Raw genomic sequence first — 20,071 nt, forward strand, 5'->3', positions numbered from 1 at the left:
TCCCGACTCACACTGCGAGCTGCAAATGACCTTAGGAACGTTCGTATTTTCTGTTTCCGGTTGACAAACGGATGAACAAATAAGTAGCGTCTTTTCTTTCTTGAAATACTGTACTTTTATTGTAGGCTACAATACATTTTGTACGTTTTATCAAAGAATGGCAACACATTTTGGGAGGAGTAGCTATAACGTTTCTAAACCATCGATTTCATATCAGAGGATCACTGGATATAGTGTGATGTGATGTTCTACATTTTGGCAGGATTATGAAAGCTACTATTCATACACAAAGTAGAACACCACTTTCCTTGGGTTCTTTCACATGTACATTTAATAAACAAAAAATCTTCAGCCACATAAAAATCCCACCAAGTATCATATATCCTACAACAATTCAGCTGAGCCATAATAGACCACATCACATTTGTTTTATTTTCCAAAGGTTGATGTAGCACAATCTGCATCTGGCTCCAACACATGCATGGGGTGGGTGAATGTTGTCTTGGCCTCTTGGAACAGTGGATTTTGAGTCTGTAATAAATAAATAAAAAATGTATGAAAAAACACAAACCTAGTAACCCATCAACATAGTTTTTGTCCTTCAAAGGGTCAGCAAATGCCTCAAACTTTGAATCACACTCGTGCTGCCTTTTATCTACTTTTGACTGTGCTTTTGGATGGTGCATATTATAATTGTCCCTTTCTCTCTTTTCTTATACTCACGTCTTCCCAGCAGATATTTTCCTTATCCTTCAGGAACCTTCTACGCTCCCGCTGGTAGGACACTTCTAACATCAGCCGGTAAATTATTATCATGATGACACCCAGTAAAACGATTCCTACCACTGCCTTCCCCATGTTTATAATCCATGGGTCAATCCCTCCTTTCAGGAATTTAGGAAGACACCACAAGACAAGAAACAAAAAAGACACAATTTATTACCAAGGGGTGTTGCTTAGGATTAGCTTCGGATAATATACGGAAGTTCTCTATGGGGAAAATAAAGTTATTCTATAATTTACAGTTTGACAATATAAAACTTACTTGGAGTATCTGTGTAGTAGACAAAGATGTCACCAGTATTTATGATGAGTTCCACATTAAAACGTACAGTATCATCCTGACAGGTGAATGATTGAGTCCCATTGATGCGGATAGGCTTGGCAGAGCCACAGGGATGGTGACACACATTTATGGCTGACTCATGTAACATGCAAGCAACACAGGCCCTAAAACACGCACCAAGGAAAATGTTTTATTTGGTCCTTCGTACTCAAATATACAGTATATAGCAACCAACTAAAAGTAATAGTGTGGAAACAAAACTGTAGCTAAAGCAATACGTTGCACATGTTGAAATGATCATGGACTAATATTTGGAAGATAAAATGTCCTATATAGCTCTATTGGTAAGAGTACCATGGTTGTGGGGTCAATTCCCTCTGGGATTACATACAATTTGCTTTGGATAAAAGCATCTGCTATGTGGCATATATAGTACATCAGGTTTATCTCACCGGTATGTGTCACATGGTGCCAGGGGCTTGGTGCAGTGGCTGCCAAAGAAACCAGGGTGACAATGGCATTCATTACATTCACACTGTCCTCGGTGAGAGCAGATTCCATCGTTACTGGTCTGGCACTGATCTGTGAGGATAGAGCATCCACATGCAGGGCCTGTGTAGTTGTGGAAACACTCACAGTTACCACAGTCACACCTCCCATTACCTGCAGAACATACATATACACGGACAGGACACATACAGGGGCGTTAATCATCTCAATACAGACTGTACTAAAATCCCTCTCCAGCTCTTTTGAGCCAGATAGGATAATATTTTTCAGCATATTAAACTAAAGTTGCTGTGAAGAAAAACCAGTGAAACCAGGTGATAAACACATTCTAAAGGACATTTTAAACACCCCCATTCTAAACCTAACTTTCCCTTACCGCCACAGATCATGTTGTTGTGACGGTTACAGCTAATGTCGTCACACTGGCAGTGTTGGCCCCTGTGTTGGCCCCAGCAGATACATTGGCCACACACACAGCTCCCATGGCCGCTGCACAGTGGTGTGCCTGTGCTGTTTGTCTGTGCAGGTGAACACAGGGTCTCTAAGGCCAGACTGGTGTCTTTGTCCGGCTGTGTTTCACACTCACAACGCTGGCCTGTGTGTCCTGAATCACAGCTGTAAAACAACCATGGTCAAGTCGAGAGGAGATTCAGCAACTCTTGGAGGACAATGGAATTAAATAAAAAAAGCAAATTTTCTGTTAAAAATAGAGCCAACGCGATTCAGCTTTTGGCCTTCACACAGTGATTCTATAAGTCAAATGTATTCTCAAAGCCATTTTAACATCAACAGTTGTCGCAAAGACCTTTGCAGCAACCCGGCCTAGACCCAAAAATCAAGGTTATTGGTTTCAACAAAGCACTGATGTCTGCACCACATCAATTTCAACCAACATACAGCAGCAAGATGATGAAATGTCCCTCTTCAATACACAACTTAATGCTGAAGATAGTGAAAATCAACACAGCTGTAAGTTGGGTGCCACTACCTACCTACAAATACCACAGTGGAATGTTCCATTGCCATGACACTGGGATGACTGTTCCTCAGAGTCCTGACAGTCACAGTCACACAGCGTCTCCACGGTAACCCTCAGTTCTTCATTGATACCCTGCACTTTGATGATGAAAGACTCTGTCTTGGACAGACAGCTCGAGCTGGTCACAGTAACTGTGAAATTGACCTATACAGTAGAATGATCAATAGAGTTCATAAAAGCAGTTTTTTATTTGTCTGGTCCCCTGGGTCTCCACATGCTGTACCACATTTTTGTTAACTGTAGTGGATGACTAAGTGCAAATCTAGAATTTAACCGTGGCTTTTCTGAGTCAGTGTATTGACGGTGCTTTTTGAGTATACAGTTCACTGGGCATTATTAGAGGGCGTTGCTACTGCCACAGTATTTAACCTGCCAGTTGCTTTACCTGTTGATTGGTTCTAACATCACTGCACTCCCCTCTGTCCTGCCCCTGAGCTAGCCTGTCATCACCACAGTGGGAGCTATAGGAGACCCCCAGGCCTGGTGGGACGTCATGGTGCTCCAGGAGGATGGATGACGATAGGTTCTGAGGAGGAGGAGGTCATCATGAACCTTTCAGTACAACTGAAATGCCATAGTTGGGTTTGTGCAGTAGGTATAAATAGACTCACGTTGCAGGCCTCAGAGATGAGCTGAACAACGTTGCTGGAGTCATCCTCCAGGAGGCCCACCACCGACTGGGGGATCATCTCACTGAGTGCCTGGGATGGGGGTTCAGAAAAGGAGTTTGAGGGTCATGTTCATTAGGGCACACAGTAACCAAAACTTTTAGACATTGGCTAAGGGAGCAAACTCAAGTCTTCAGTAACTGAATTCCTTACCTCATAGTTTTGAATTTGCTGGTCTGTCACTGCAAAGATCAGCCTGATGTTATTGGCTGATATGACCTGAGATAGGTGTCCAACTGAGGGATAGTCCTAAAATACATTTTTGTGGAGGTTGGTTTGTGAGAAGAGATAGCTTCATAGGGACGGACATAGGGTTCACTCACATAAACGGTGTCCTTATTATAGAGCCCATTGCTATTCAGGTGGCATTTCCCGTCGTTAGGTTGGTAGATCCCAGCAAGCTTCCCATCACCTGCCAGGTGGAAGGTATCGTCTGAGGTGTAGACCAGGATACGAGTTGCATTACCCCAGCCAATGTCATCCTACAGACAGGTTGGGTGGAGGGTTTTAAACTACATATACAGTACATACAATATTACAGTATATAGAAACAATGACTTAGACATTGTGCTGACTAGGATTGACGGGCCGCCCCCAGGAAGTAAGGGTAGGAAACACATCCGCCACACTGATCGTCAACAAGGGGGCCCCTCAGGTGTGTGTGCTCAGTCCCCTCCTGTACTCCCTGTTCATTCATGACTGCAAGGCCAGGCACAACTCCAACACCATCATTAAGTTTGCTGATGACACAACAGTGGTAGGCCTGATCACCGACAATGATGAGACAGCTTATAGGGAGGACCGTGTGGTAGGGACCGTGTGGTGCAAGGACAACAACAACCTCTCCCTCAACGTGATCAAGACTAAGGAGATGATCGTGGACTACAGGAAAAAGAGGACTGAGCACACCCCCATTCTCATCGAGGGGGTTGTAGTGGAGTAGGTTGAGAGCTTCAAGTTCCTTGGCATCCACATCACCAACAAACTAAAATGGTCCAAGCACACCAAGACAGTCGTGAAGAGGGCCCGACAAAACCTATTCCCCCTCAGGAGACTGAAAAGATTTGGCATGGGTCCTCAGATCCTCAAAAGGTTTTCTAGCTGCACCATCGAGAGCATCCTGACGGGTTGCATCACTGCCTGGTATGGCAACTGCTCGGCCTCCGACTGCAAGGCACTACAGAGGGTAGTGCGTACGGTCCAGTACATCACCGGGGCCAAGCTTCCTGCCATCCAGGACCTCTATACCAGGTGGTGTCAGAGGAAGGCCCTAAAAATTGTGAAAGACTCCAGCCACCCTAGTCAGATTGTTCTCTTTGCTACCTCACAGCGAGCTCTACCGGAGCGCCAAGACTTGGTCCAAGGGGCTTCTAAACAGGGTCTACCCCCAAGCCATAAGGCTCCTGAACAGCTTATCAAATGGCTACCCAGACTATTTGCACCCCCCCCCCCCCCATACGCCGCTGCTACTGTCTGTTATTATCTATACATAGCCAATTTAATAACCCTACCTGCATGTACATAATTACCACAATTACCTCGACTAACTGGTGCCCCCGCACATTGACTCTGTAACGGTACCCCTGTATATAGCCCCACTATTGTTATTTACTGCTGCTCTTTAATTACTTGTTTTTCTTCACTCTTACTTTAAAAAAAAGTTTTTACCTGTTGAGGTCTACACCTGTTGTATTCAGTGCATGTGACAAATAAATTTGGATTTTATTTTATTTGACTTTATGTACAGTATGCTGTTCTATGTGATTAGACATACTTAGGCCAGGCCAGTGCATAAAGTCTCAATGAAGCTTATTTGCTGTTCTTTTACACGGTTTTCTCTCTAACTCTATTTTCAAAATACAGTTCTGATTTCTATTGAAACACCAGTCAGCCATTCGTTCTTACCTGACAGACAGCCACCTGCATGATGGCGTCAAAGCCTGACTCTGGGTTGTCTAGGTTACTGGAGATGCTCTGCTTGCTCACCTAAAGGCGTGACACAGAAGAGGAAATTAATAAAGGACTGACAAGTCAATACCTTGAACCAATGGTGCAGGACAGAAGAAGAAGAAGGAAAATAAGACAAAAAGAAGAAGAAGAAGCCTGGAGTTGGAAGTGATGTTCGACAAGGAATTCAAAGTCGTAAGTCACTCTGCTGGCTCACCTTTCTCTCAAACTCTTCCACGTCCTCAGTGAGCTTCAGTACATGTTTGAAGCTGAAGGCAGGCTGGCAGGGGCTCTTGTACCCCTCGTTGCATGGGTTGGCCAGTTTGGCCTCCACTGTACTGACGTAGGGTTCCACCACCTTATCCACAAAGGAACCAAAGCCTGAGGGGGATAGAGAAACACTATGAGGGCTAGAGTTTTGACCCCAAGTGTGAACCTCATCCCCAGGCTCAACTGCTGCAGCCGGCTGATGGATGAGATTAGCCTGAACCTGACAGGGATTGTCAACAGGTTCTGATCGGATCAGGCATAAACTTTCAGTCCAAATCAAAATGGTAAAGTGGGCAAACTTTCCTCTGCATGAATTGGTTGAGTTGGGCTGATGGGTGAATTGTATGCTCTGTTCAAGGGTCATATAATCTTACCGGTTGACGTGAAGTGATGGAGCTGAGATGCACAGACACAAGAAGTTTGAGAGCAACACCTTCCAAAGCCCCATAATGGCTGGACAGTGACACTCACCTATCCTGACAACACTGGTGATGTTCTTCAAGGCAGTGGCCACCTCCCGTCCCAGGTTCCTAATGTTCTTCAGGTCATCTTTCATGGAGAAAGACAGGTCCATCAGGTAGTACAGGTCTATGGGATAAACCTCTGCACGCCTGAACCTCACCTCAAATGACTGGGGCATGCCTGGGATTTAAACAGAAGAGGGTGATAAGAGGAAAAGTGATCAACCATCAAATGTGCATGTTATTGATCAAAGGAGCATTGATCAAACATAACATATTTTATACTTACTTAGGCCTTGGGCTATCAACAATCAATATCATATTGTATGAGATAGTAATATTAGCCTAAGATAAGTTATACTTGCAAAGTAAAATGTCCTCTGATTTCCCTACAATAATCAATCAGTGAGGATCATGTGAAGTTTAAATCCTCACCAGAACTGGTTGTTCTCCTGTTCTAATGACCTAATTTCAACCTGTTTTGTCTGCTGTCTACAGTCTTCACTGACTCAGGCCTGCCTGCCTGCCTGCCTGCCTGCCTGCCTGCCTGCCTGCCTGCCTGCCTGCCTGCCTGCCTGCCTGCCTGCCTGCCTGCCTGCCTGCCTGCCTGCCTGCCTGCCTGCCTGCCTGCCTGCCTGCCTGCCTGCCTGCCTGCCTGCCTGCCTGCCTGCCTGCCTGCCTGCCTGCCTGCCTGCCTGCCTGCCTGCCTGCCTGCCTGCCTGCCTGCCTGCCTGCCTGCCTGCCTGCCTGCCTGCCTGCCTGCCTGCCTGCCTGCCTGCCTGCCTGCCTGCCTGCCTGCCTGCCTGCCTGCCTGCCTGCCTGCCTGCCTGCCTGCCTGCCTGCCTGCCTGCCTGCCTGCCTGCCTGCCTGCCTGCCTGCCTGCCTGCCTGCCTGCCTGCCTGCCTGCCTGCCTGCCTGCCTGCCTGCCTGCCTGCCTGCCTGCCTGCCTGCCTGCCTGCCTGCCTGCCTGCCTGCCTGCCTGCCTGCCTGCCTGCCTGCCTGCCTGCCTGCCTGCCTGCCTGCCTGCCTGCCTGCCTGCCTGCCTGCCTGCCTGCCTGCCTGCCTGCCTGCCTGCCTGCCTGCCTGCCTGCCTGCCTGCCTGCCTGCCTGCCTGCCTGCCTGCCTGCCTGCCTGCCTGCCTGCCTGCCTGCCTGCCTTTTTAACAGAAAATTTGCTTTTTTATTTAATTCCATTGTCCTCCAAGAGTTGCTGAATCTCCTCTCTACTTGACCATGGTTGTTTTACAGCTGTGATTCAGGACACACAGGCCAGCGTTGTGAGTGTGAAACACAGCTGGACAAAGACACCAGTCTGGCCTTAGAGACCCTGTGTTCACCTGCACAGACAAACAGCACAGGCACACCACTGTGCAGCGGCCATGGGAGCTGTGTGTGTGGCCAATGTATCTGCTGGGTCCAACACAGGGGCCAACACTGCCAATGTGACGACATTAGCTGTAACCGTCACAACAACATGATCTGTGGCGGTAAGGGAAAGTTAGGTTTAGAATGGGGGTGTTTAAAATGTCCTTTAGAATGTGTTTATCACCTGGTTTCACTGCTTTTTCTTCTCAGCAACTTTAGTTTAATATGCTGAAAAATATTATCTTATCTGGCTCAAAAGAGCTGGAGAGGGTTTTTAGTACAGTCTGCCTGCCTGCCTGCCTGCCTGCCTGCCTGCCTGCCTGCCTGCCTGCCTGCCTGCCTGCCTGTGTGTGTCCTCAGTCCCTACTCTCTTAGGAAAAATAAATTGCTATCTAGAACCAAAATGAGTTCTTCAGCTGTCCCCATAGCGGAACCCTTTGAAGATCCCCTTTTGGTTCCAGGTAGAACCTATTTGGGTTCCTTGTATAAACCTTTCCATGGAGGGTTCTACATGGAACCTAAAATAGTTCTACCTGTAACCAAAAAGGGTTCTCCTATGGAGAAAGCCGCAGAACCATTTTGGAATCCTTTTTTCTAAGAGTGTACCGACTCTAAGAGTGTTCCTTCCCGGCTTCCGTGCGTCCATACGTGTAAGTCCTAAGGCCTCACCGACTCTTAGCTTAAGGTGGAGGTTCTGTGGCTCTAGCTGGACCCCGCTCCCCATTGGCTCCTCTGCCCTGCTCCGTATTGCAGGCTGGGGGTTCAGGACCTGTCCGTCAGAGCAGTGTCTCTTCCTCAGTGCCTCCTCCCTGTCACAGCGACGCTCGTCTGGCTCCCCTTGCGCCAGGAAATCCTGCAGGTCAGAGGTCAACAGAACACAACTTTGACAGATGGCTTGAAAGTTTCTGCTTGAATAGAGAGGTGTGTAAAGGATCTGTGGACTAATATGAATATTGTTGATACATACTGTATGTACATACTATGTTATTGCTATGGAGGTTTGTTTTGAGTGTAACCCACACCAAAGTAATTCAAAGCCTGGTAGAATGTTCTTAACAAATGTAAAAAATAATAACATATTGAGAAACCTTCTGTTTACACCAGGCACAGCCAAGGCTTCTCAGACACTCAGTGCAGGTGGGCTTAGACAGGCATCTTCCATCCAGGCCTAGAGAGCATGGACACAGAGGCATGCAGTCTGTCTGTGAAAAACACACCCTTCCAGAGGATGGGTTCTCCATTTGTTATGTGCATCGCCACTTACCCATAGATCCTCTCAGCTCAGTGAAGTGTATCAGAAGAACCACCACAGCCAGCCACACCTTTCTCATTGTCTGCCCATACACAGAGAGAGAGAGAGAGAGAGAGAGAGAGAGAGAGAGAGAGAGAGAGAGAGAGAGAGAGAGAGAGAGAGAGAGAGAGAGAGAGAGAGAGAGAGAGAGAGAGAGATTTTATTGTTTTATTGACATTTTATTGTTTATTATCTATTTCACTTGCTTTGGCAATGTAAAAAATATTAAAGCCAGGACCACAAATATAAATCCCATCTAGACACTGTTGCCCTGGAGCACACAACAAACAGTACATACCTCGGCTAAACATCAACACCACATTTAACTTCCACAAAGCTGTGAACGATCTGACAGATAAGGCAAGAAGGGCATTCTACGCCATCAAAAGGTACATAACATTTGACATCCCAATTAGGATCTGGCAAAAAAAGACTTGAATCTGTTATAGAACCCATTGCAATTTATGGTTGTGAGGTCTGGGGTCCGCTCACCAACCAAGAATTCACAAAATGGGACAAGCACCAAATTGAGACTCTGCACGCAGAATTATGAACAAATATCCTCCGTGTTCAATGAAAAACACCAAATAATGCATGCAGAGCAGAATTAGTCTGATACCCGCTATTTATCAAAATCCAGAAAAGAGCCGCTAAATTCTACAACCACCTAATAGGAAGTGATTCCAAAACATTCCATGATAAAGCCATCATCTACAGAGAGACAAACCTGGAGAAGAGTTACCTAAGCAAGCTGGCCCTGGGGCTCTGTTCACAAACACAAACAGAGCCCCAGACCAACACAATTAGACCCAACCAAATCATGAGAAAACAAAAAGATAATTACTTGACACATTAACAAAAAAACTGAGCAAACTAGATTGCTACTTGGCTCTAAACAGAGAGTACACTGTAGCAGAATACCTGACCCTGTGATTGACCCTAAACAGAGAGTACACTGTAGCAGAATACCTGACCCTGTGATTGACCCTAAACAGAGAGTACACTGTAGCAGAATACCTGACCCTGTGATTGACCCTAAACAGAGAGTACACTGTAGCAGAATACCTGACCCTGTGATTGACCCTAAACAGAGAGTACACTGTAGCAGAATTGACCTGACCCTGTGATTGACCCAAAACACTGTAGCAGAATACCTGACCCTGTGATTGACCCTAAACAGAGAGTACACTGTAGCAGAATACCTGACCCTGTGATTGACCCAAAATGAAGGATTAAATTGTCCCCCCGTCATCAATCTACACACAATACCCCATAATGACAGAGCAAAAACAGGGTTAGACATTTTTGCAAATGTATATAATAAAAAAAACAACTCAAATATCACATTTACAGAAGTATTCAGACCCTTTACTCAGTACGTTGTTGAAGCGCCTTTGGCAGCGATTACAGCCTCAAGTCTTCTTGGGTATGAGGCTACAAGCTTGGCACGCCTCTATTTGGGGATTTTCTCCCACTCTTCTCTGCAGATCCTCTCATTCTCTGTCAGGTTGGATGGGGATCATCGCTGTTATGTTCAGGTCTCCTCAGAGATGTTCTATCGGGTTCCAGTCCGGGCTCTTTCACCTTACAGTGAAATTTTTACTTACAAGCCCTTAACCAACAATGTAGTTTTAAGAAAAATACCCCCCAAAAAATAAATAATAATAATAATGAAAGAGCAGCAGTAAAATAACAATAGCAAGGCTTTATACAGGGGGTACCGGTACAGAGTCAATGTGGAGGCTTTATACAGGGGGTACCGGTACAGAGTCAATGTGGAGGTTATATACAGGGGGTACCGGTACAGAGTCAATGTGGAGGCTTTATACAGGGGTACCGGTACAGAGTCAATGTGGAGGTTTATACAGGGGGTACCGGTACAGAGTCAATGTGGAGGCTTTATATACAGGGGGGCTACCGGTACAGAGTCAATGTGGAGGCTTTATACAGGGGGTACCGGTACAGAGTCAATGTGGAGGCTTTATACAGGGGGTACCGGTACAGAGTCAATGTGGAGGCTTTATACAGGGGGTACCGGTACAGAGTCAATGTGGAGGCTTTATACAGGGGGTACCGGTACAGAGTCAATGTGGAGGCTTTATACAGGGGGTACCGGTACAGAGTCAATGTGGAGGTTATATACAGGGGGTACCGGTACAGAGTCAATGTGGAGGCTATATACAGGGGGTACCGGTACAGAGTCAATGTGGAGGCTTTATACAGGGGGTACCGGTACAGAGTCAATGTGGAGGTTATATACAGGGGGTACCGGTACAGAGTCAATGTGGAGGCTTTATACAGGGGGTACCGGTACAGAGTCAATGTGGAGGCTTTATACAGGGGATACCGGTACTGAGTCAATGTGGAGTCTATATACAGGGGGTACCGGTACAGAGTCAATGTGGAGTCTATATACAGGGGGTACCGGTACAGAGTCAATGTGGAGTCTTTATACAGGGGGTACCGGTACAGAGTCAATGTGGAGTCTATATACAGGGGTCAATCAATGTGGAGTCTATATACAGGGGGTACCGGTACAGAGTCAATGTGGAGGCTATATACAGGGGGTACCGGTACAGAGTCAATGTGGAGGCTATTATACAGGGGGTACCGGTACAGAGTCAATGTGGAGGCTATATACAGGGGGTACCGGTACAGAGTCAATGTGGAGTACAGAGTCAATGTGGAGGCTATATACAGGGGTACCGGTACAGAGTCAATGTGGAGGCTTTATACAGGGGATACCGGTACAGAGTCAATGTGGAGGCTTTATACAGGGGTACCGGTACAGAGTCAATGTGGAGGCTTTATACAGGGGATACCGGTACAGAGTCAATGTGGAGGCTTTATACAGGGGGTACCGGTACAGAGTCAATGTGGAGGCTTTATACAGGGGATACCGGTACAGAGTCAATGTGGAGGCTTTATACAGGGGGTACCGGTACAGAGTCAATGTGGAGGCTTTATACAGGGGATACCGGTACAGAGTCAATGTGGAGGCTTTATACAGGGGGTACCGGTACAGAGTCAATGTGGAGGCTTTATACAGGGGGTACCGGTACAGAGTCAATGTGGAGGCTTTATACAGGGGGGTACAGAGTCAATGTGGAGGCTTTATACAGAGTCAGAGTCAATGTGAAGGCTTTATACAGGGGGTACCGGTACAGAGTCAATGTGGAGGCTTTATACAGGGGATACCGGTACAGAGTCAATGTGAAGGCTTTATACAGGGGGTACCGGTACAGAGTCAATGTGAAGGCTTTATACAGGGGATACCGGTACTGAGTCAATGTGGAGGCTTTATACAGGGGATACCGGTACAGAGTCAATGTGGAGGCTTTATACAGGGGATACCGGTACAGAGTCAATGTGGAGGCTTTATACAGGGGGTACCGGTACAGAGTCAATGTGGAGGCTTTATACAGGGGATACCGGTACAGAGTCAATGTGGAGGCTTTATACAGGGGGTACCGGTACAGAGTCAATGTGGAGGCTTTATACAGGGGTACCGGTACAGAGTCAATGTGGAGGCTTTATACAGGGGATACCGGTACAGAGTCAATGTGGAGTCTATATACAGGGGGTACCGGTACAGAGTCAATGTGGAGGCTTTATACAGGGGGTACCGGTACAGAGTCAATGTGGAGGCTTTATACAGGGGGTACCGGTACAGAGTCAATGTGGAGGCTTTATACAGGGGGTACCGGTACAGAGTCAATGTGAAGGCTTTATACAGGGGATACCGGTACTGAGTCAATGTGGAGGCTTTATACAGGGGGTACCGGTACAGAGTCAATGTGGAGGCTTTATACAGGGGGTACCGGTACAGAGTCAATGTGGAGGCTTTATACAGGGGGTACACGGTACAGAGTCAATGTGGAGGCTTTATACAGGGGGTACCGGTACAGAGTCAATGTGGAGGCTTTATACAGGGGGTACCGGTACAGAGTCAATGTGGAGGCTTTATACAGGGGGTACCGGTACAGAGTCAATGTGGAGGCTTTATACAGGGGGTACCGGTACAGAGTCAATGTGGAGGCTTTATACAGGGGGTACCGGTACAGAGTCAATGTGGAGGCTTTATACAGGGGGTACCGGTACAGAGTCAATGTGGAGGCTTTATACAGGGGGTACCGGTACAGAGTCAATGTGGAGGCTATATACTATACAGACAGGGGGCTATACAGGGGGTACCGGTACAGAGTCAATGTGGAGGCTTTATACAGGGGGTACCGGTACAGAGTCAATGTGGAGGCTTTATACAGGGGGTACCGGTACAGAGTCAATGTGGAGGCTTTATACAGGGGTACCGGTACAGAGTCAATGTGGAGGCTATACAGGGGTACCGGTACAGAGTCAATGTGGAGGCTTTATACAGGGGTACCGGTACAGAGTCAATGTGGAGGCTTTATACAGGGGGTACCGGTACAGAGTCAATGTGGAGGCTTTATACGGGGTACAGAGTCAATGTGGAGGCTTTATACAGGGGGTACCGGTACAGAGTCAATGTGGAGGCTTTATACAGGGGGTACCGGTACAGAGTCAATGTGGAGGCTATATACAGGGGGTACCGGTACAGAGTCAATGTGGAGGCTTTATACAGGGGGTACCGGTACAGAGTCAATGTGGAGGTTATATACAGGGGGTACCGGTACAGAGTCAATGTGGAGGCTATATACAGGGGGTACCGGTACAGAGTCAATGTGGAGGCTTTATACAGGGGGTACCGGTACAGAGTCAATGTGGAGGCTTTATACAGGGGATACCGGTACAGAGTCAATGTGGAGGCTATATACAGGGGTACCGGTACAGAGTCAATGTGGAGGCTTTATACAGGGGTACCGGTACAGAGTCAATGTGGAGGCTTTATACAGGGGATACCGGTACAGAGTCAATGTGGAGGCTTTATACAGGGGGTACCGGTACAGAGTCAATGTGGAGGCTATATACAGGGGTACCGGTACAGAGTCAATGTGAAGGCTTTATACAGGGGGTACCGGTACAGAGTCAATGTGGAGGCTTTATACAGGGGATACCGGTACAGAGTCAATGTGGAGGCTATATACAGGGGGTACCGGTACAGAGTCAATGTGGAGGCTATATACAGGGGGTACCGGTACAGAGTCAATGTGGAGGCTTTATACAGGGGGTACCGGTACAGAGTCAATGTGGAGGCTTTATACAGGGGATACCGGTACAGAGTCAATGTGGAGGCTTTATACAGGGGATACCGGTACAGAGTCAATGTGGAGGCTTTATACAGGGGATACCGGTACAGAGTCAATGTGGAGGCTTTATACAGGGGGTACCGGTACAGAGTCAATGTGGAGGCTTTATACAGGGGGTACCGGTACAGAGTCAATGTGGAGGCTATATACAGGGGGTACCGGTACAGAGTCAATGTGGAGGCTTTATACAGGGGGCACCGGTACAGAGTCAATGTGGAGGCTTTATACAGGGGGTACCGGTACAGAGTCAATGTGGAGGCTTTATACAGGGGGTACCGGTACTGAGTCAATGTGGAGGCTTTATACAGGGGGTACCGGTACAGAGTCAATGTGGAGGCTTTATACAGGGGGTACCGGTACAGAGTCAATGTGGAGGCTTTATACAGGGGGTACCGGTACAGAGTCAATGTGGAGTCTATATACAGGGGGTACTGGTACAGAGTCAATGTGGAGGCTTTATACAGGGGGTACCGGTACAGAGTCAATGTGGAGGCTTTATACAGGGGTACCGGTACAGAGTCAATGTGGAGGCTTTATACAGGGGTACCGGTACAGAGTCAATGTGGAGGCTTTATACAGGGGGTACCGGTACAGAGTCAATGTGGAGGTTATATACAGGGGTACCGGTACAGAGTCAATGTGGAGGCTTTATACAGGGGGTACCGGTACAGAGTCAATGTGGAGGCTTTATACAGGGGGTACCGGTACAGAGTCAATGTGGAGGCTTTATACAGGGGGTACCGGTACAGAGTCAATGTGGAGGCTTTATACAGGGGATACCGGTACAGAGTCAATGTGGAGGCTATATACAGGGGGTACCGGTACAGAGTCAATGTGGAGGCTTTATACAGGGGGTACCGGTACAGAGTCAATGTGGAGGTTATATACAGGGGGTACCGGTACAGAGTCAATGTGGAGGCTATATACAGGGGGTACCGGTACAGAGTCAATGTGGAGGCTTTATACAGGGGGTACCGGTACAGAGTCAATGTGGAGGCTTTATATAGGGGATACCGGTACAGAGTCAATGTGGAGGCTATATACAGGGGGTACCGGTACAGAGTCAATGTGGAGGCTTTATACAGGGGGTACCGGTACAGAGTCAATGTGGAGGCTTTATATAGGGGATACCGGTACAGAGTCAATGTGGAGGCTATATACAGGGGGTACCGGTACAGAGTCAATGTGGAGGCTTTATACAGGGGATACCGGTACAGAGTCAATGTGAAGGCTTTATACAGGGGGTACCGGTACAGAGTCAATGTGGAGGCTTTATATAGGGGATACCGGTACAGAGTCAATGTGGAGGCTATATACAGGGGTACCGGTACAGAGTCAATGTGGAGGCTTTATACAGGGGGTACCGGTACAGAGTCAATGTGGAGGCTTTATACAGGGGGTACCGGTACAGAGTCAATGTGGAGGTTATATACAGGGGTACCGGTACAGAGTCAATGTGAAGGCTTTATACAGGGGTACCGGTACAGAGTCAATGTGGAGGCTATATACAGGGGGTACCGGTACAGAGTCAATGTGGAGGCTTTATACAGGGGATACCGGTACAGAGTCAATGTGGAGGTTATATACAGGGGGTACCGGTACAGAGTCAATGTGAAGGCTTTATACAGGGGATACCGGTACAGAGTCAATGTGGAGGTTATATACAGGGGATACCGGTACAGAGTCAATGTGGAGGCTTTATACAGGGGGTACCGGTACAGAGTCAATGTGGAGGCTATATACAGGGGGTACCGGTACAGAGTCAATGTGGAGGCTTTATACAGGGGATACCGGTACAGAGTCAATGTGGAGGCTATATACAGGGGGTACCGGTACAGAGTCAATGTGGAGGCTTTATACAGGGGTACCGGTACAGAGTCAATGTGGAGGCTATATACAGGGGATACCGGTACAGAGTCAATGTGGAGGCTATATACAGGGGGTACCGGTACAGAGTCAATGTGGAGTCTATATACAGGGGGTACCGGTACAGAGTCAATGTGGAGGTTATATACAGGGGATACCGGTACAGAGTCAATGTGGAGGCTTTATACAGGGTGGTACCGGTTCAGAGTCAATGTGGAGGCTATATACAGGGGTTACCGGTTCAGTGCCAATGTGGAGGCTATATACAGGGGGCACTGATACAGAGTCAATGTGGAAGCTATATACAGGGGGTACTGGTTCAGAGTCAATGTGGAGTCTATATACAGGGGGTACTGGTTCAGAGTCAATGTGCGGGGGCACCGGTTAGTCGAGGTAATTGAGGTAATATGTACATGTAGGTAGAGTTATTAAAGTCACAATTCAGAGACTTGTCCCAAGGCCACTCCTGCGTTGTCTTGGCTGTGTGCTTAGGGTCGTTGTCCTGTTGGAAGGTGAACCGTCGCCCCAGTCTGAGGTCCTGAGTGCTCTGGAGGAGGTTTTCATTAAGGATCTCTCTGTACTTTTCTCCATTCCTCTTTCCCTCGGTCCTGACTTATCTCCCAGTCCCTGCAGCTGAAAAACATCCCTACAGCATGATGCTGCCACCAACATGTTTCACCATAGGGATGGTGCCTGGTTTCCTCCTGACATGACGCTTGACATTCAGGCCAAAGATTTCAATCTTTTTTTCATCAGACCAGAGAATCTCAAATCAAATTTGATTTGTCACATGTGTCGGAAACAACAGTGAAATGCTTACTTACAAGCCCTTAACATTTACATTACATTTACATTTAAGTCATTTAGCAGACGCTCTTATCCAGAGCGACTTACAAATTGGACCAACGATGCAGTTTTAAGAAAATACCTGAAATAAATAAAATAAATTAAAAATAAATGTATAATTAAAAATATATATATATAAAACAAAAACACATTTGATAAAAAAATATATATTTTAAAATTTCAATACATAAATAGATAAACAAAACAAATGGTCTGAGAGTCCTTTAGGTGCTGTTTGTCAAACTCGAAGCGGGCAGTCATGTTTTTTTTTACTGTGGAGTGGCTTCCATCTGGCCACTCTACCATAAAGGCCTGATTGGTGGAGTGCTGCAGAGATGGTTGTCCTTCTGGAAGGTTCTCCCATCTCCACAGAGGAACTCTGGAGCTCTGTCAGATTGACCATCGGGTTCTTGGTCACTTCCCTGACAAAGGACTTTCTCCCCTGATTGCTCAGGAAGAATCTTGGTAGTTCCAAACTTATTCCATTTAAGAATGATGGAGGCCCCTGTCTTCTTGGGGACCTTCAATGCTACAGAAATGTTTTGGTACCCTTCCTAAGATCTGTGCCTCGACACAATCCTGTCTCAGAGCTCTATGGACAATTCCTTCAACCTCATTGATTGGTTTTTGCTCTGACATGCACTGTCAACTGTGGGACCATATTCCAAATCATGTCCAATCAATTGAATTTACCACAGGTGGTCTCTGATCAAGTTGTAGAAACAGCTCAAGGATGATAATTGGAAACAGGATGCACCTGAGCTCAATTTTGAGTCTCCTACCAATTGGTCTGAATCCTTATGTAAATATGGTATATATATATATATATTTGTTTTTATACATTTGCAAAAATGTCTAAAAACATGTTTTCACTTCCTCATGACGGGGTGTTGTGTGTAGGTTTATGAGGGAAAAAATATATAATATATTTTTTTTAAATGTGGGAAAATGGAAAGGAGTCTGAATACTTTCCAATACTTTGCACTGTATTTCTCTCAGATTACACAGAGCCACAAAGAATTCGAAAACAAATCCAAATTTGATAAACTCCCATATCTACTGGGTGAAATACCACCGTGTGCCATCACAGCAGCAAGATTTGTTACCTGTTGCCACAAGAAAAGGGCAACCAGTGAAGAACAAACACCATTGTAAATACAACCCATATTTATGTTTATTTATTTTCCCCTTTGTACTTTAACTATTTGCACATCGTTACAACACTGTATATATCCATAATATGATATTTGAAATGTCTTTATTCTTTTGGATCTTGTGTGTGTAATGTTTACTGTTCATTTTGTATTTATGATATATTTCACTTCCTTTGGCAATGTAAACACGTTTCCCATGTCAATAAAGCCCCTTGAATTGAATTGAGAGAGAGAGACCGACAGAGAGAGACAGAGAGAGAGAGGTAGAGAGAGAGAGGTAGAGGTAGAGACAGACAGAGAGAGAGGTAGAGAGAGAGAGTCACACAGAGAGAGACCGACAGAGAGAGACAGAGACAGAGAGAGAGGTAGAGAGAGAGGTAGAGGTAGGGAGAGAGGTAGAGAGACAGACAGAGAGAGAGGTAGAGAGAGAGAGACACACAGAGAGAGACCGACAGAGAGAGACAGAGACAGAGAGAGAGGTAGAGAGACAGAGACAGAGAGAGAGGTAGAGAGAGAGAGCAACACAGAGAGAGAGAGAGAGGTAGAGAGAGAGAGCAACACACAGAGAGAGAGAGAGGTAGAGAGAGAGAGCAACACACAGAGAGAGAGAGAGGTAGAGAGAGAGAGCAACACACAGAGAGAGAGAGAGAGAGGTAGAGAGAGAGAGCAACACACAGAGAGAGAGAGGTAGAGAGAGAGAGCAACACACAGAGAGAGAGAGGTGCTGTCTTCAACAGTTTTACACTCGTTATTCTAGTTTCAGTTCCTCTTCTCAGAGAGAGAGAGGTAGAGAGAGACAGAGAGGTAGAGGTAGAGAGAGAGGTAGAGGTAGAGAGAGACAGAGAGGTAGAGGTAGAGAGAGAGGTAGAGAGAGACAGAGAGGTAGAGGTAGAGAGAGAGGTAGAGAGAGACAGAGGTAGAGGTAGAGAGAGAGAGGTAGAGAGAGACAGAGAGGTAGAGGTAGAGAGAGAGAGGTAGAGAGAGACAGAGAGGTAGAGGTAGAGAGAGAGGTAGAGAGAGACAGAGAGGTAGAGGTAGAGAGAGAGGTAGAGAGAGAGAGGTAGAGAGAGACAGAGAGAGGTAGAGAGAGACAGAGAGGTAGAGGTAGAGAGAGAGAGGTAGAGAGAGACAGAGAGAGGTAGAGAGGTAGAGGTAGAGAGAGAGAGGTAGAGGTAGAGAGAGAGGTAGAGGTAGAGAGAGAGGTAGAGGTAGAGAGAGACAGAGAGAGGTAGAGAGAGACAGAGAGGTAGAGGTAGAGAGAGAGAGGTAGAGGTAGAGAGAGAGAGGTAGAGGTAGAGAGAGAGGTAGAGACAGACAGAGAGGTAGAGAGAGAGACACACAGAGAGAGAGAGGTGCTGTCTTCAACAGTTTTACACTCTTGTTATTCTAGTTTCAGTTCCTCTTCACAGAGAGAGGGTTAGAGAGAGAGAGGTAGAGGTAGAGAGAGACAGAGAGAGAGAGGTAGAGGTAGAGAGAGAGAGGTAGAGGTAGAGAGAGAGGTAGAGACAGACAGAGAGAGGGTCACCACACTGTTTCAGATGCTACTCAGCATGAGATACATTCATGTTGTTTGTTTAATGTACTTTTTCATAAAATATATAATTTTCTAAAATATATGAAAACAGTCCCAAAGACACTCTTTAGTGTTAGCAATATATTTACAAAGCAGCCAATTATATTGTTTCCTACTCCTAACCAACACGATTTGACCAGTGAGCCCAAGTTTTCTTCAACTAAGAACAATTGAAAAGTTTGAAAGACATGTTACAATCTCATACCTGAGAGCTTCTGAACAGGCCCATTAGTATGACAGGTCTGTCACCTGCTCTTGAGGTTTCATGAGTTCGATGATAAAGAGTCGGGTTACAGTAGTGTCCAATGACTTTTAGTCGGCTGGATTCGGACTTGAGTTGCACTTTAAGTCGTAAAAATTACTGACAAACCTGGATGGCACCAACACATCCACTTTTCTGTCTCCCAGTTCTGGAATCTCCTTCTGCAAGACAGTCTGGGGACATCAGGGACTTCCCAGGTGAAGTGAACATTGAGGAAAGGTCCTGACAACAAAGTACATCCTAAAGGTAATGAATGTAAAGATACAGTACCAAGGTGACAGTAGAAGTAGGAGGGCATGGAGAAGGAATCCTGAGGTGAGGTTGTCTGTCTGATGGAGAGGTCCGTCTTTGACAAGTTTGGGTAAGATGTGAGAACACATGCAACTTTGGGTGCGTCCCTCCTTTGCATATCATCACGTTTAGCTTCTGAATGCTGAGTGAGTTCTCTATTTTGCAAGACGACCACAAGCCAATTCTCCCCTTAAAACATTGAACCTATTTTTTGAAGATTATGTTATGATTCTAA

The 20,071-nt window shown here is 46.4% G+C and overlaps 1 protein-coding gene across 5 annotated transcripts; it reads right to left on the minus strand.

The window, feature by feature from the left end:
- Positions 1-91: 91 nt before the first annotated feature.
- On the minus strand, positions 92-19,899 carry LOC124032322 (integrin beta-7-like). Of its 5 annotated transcripts, none has more exons than XM_046344633.1 (17): positions 19,654-19,899; positions 8,590-8,659; positions 8,414-8,493; positions 7,995-8,178; positions 5,972-6,142; positions 5,448-5,611; positions 5,189-5,269; positions 3,607-3,765; positions 3,437-3,532; positions 3,227-3,316; positions 3,001-3,141; positions 2,569-2,759; positions 1,953-2,191; positions 1,519-1,729; positions 1,046-1,230; positions 724-881; positions 92-531 (listed from the first exon to the last, which is right to left on the minus strand). In XM_046344633.1, exons 1-17 carry the CDS (start codon positions 19,753-19,755, stop codon positions 430-432), a joined length of 2,424 nt encoding a protein of 807 aa, XP_046200589.1. In that variant the 5' UTR covers positions 19,756-19,899; the 3' UTR covers positions 92-429. The 5 variants fall into 5 exon arrangements, with proteins under 5 accessions (XP_046200589.1, XP_046200588.1, XP_046200590.1 ...); XM_046344632.1 differs by having other exon boundaries at positions 724-884; XM_046344634.1 differs by having other exon boundaries at positions 724-884; positions 19,489-19,899.
- Between the last annotated feature and the right edge of the window lie 172 nt (positions 19,900-20,071).

This window comes from Oncorhynchus gorbuscha, linkage group LG03, assembly GCF_021184085.1.
Source record: "Oncorhynchus gorbuscha isolate QuinsamMale2020 ecotype Even-year linkage group LG03, OgorEven_v1.0, whole genome shotgun sequence".
NCBI lineage: Eukaryota > Metazoa > Chordata > Actinopteri > Salmoniformes > Salmonidae > Oncorhynchus > Oncorhynchus gorbuscha.

Bases quoted from the DNA above. Each gene is read 5' to 3' on its own strand.
- LOC124032322 (XM_046344632.1), bottom strand. From the start codon at position 19,755: ATGTTCACTTCACCTGGGAAGTCCCTGATGTCCCCAGACTGTCTTGCA. The intron at 8,494-8,589 runs GTAAGTGGCGAT...CATGCTCTCTAG, and splicing joins TGAGCTGAGAGGATCTATGG to GCCTGGATGGAAGATGCCTG. The intron at 1,231-1,518 runs GTGAGATAAACC...TGCGTGTTTTAG, and splicing joins GCACCATGTGACACATACCG to GGCCTGTGTTGCTTGCATGT.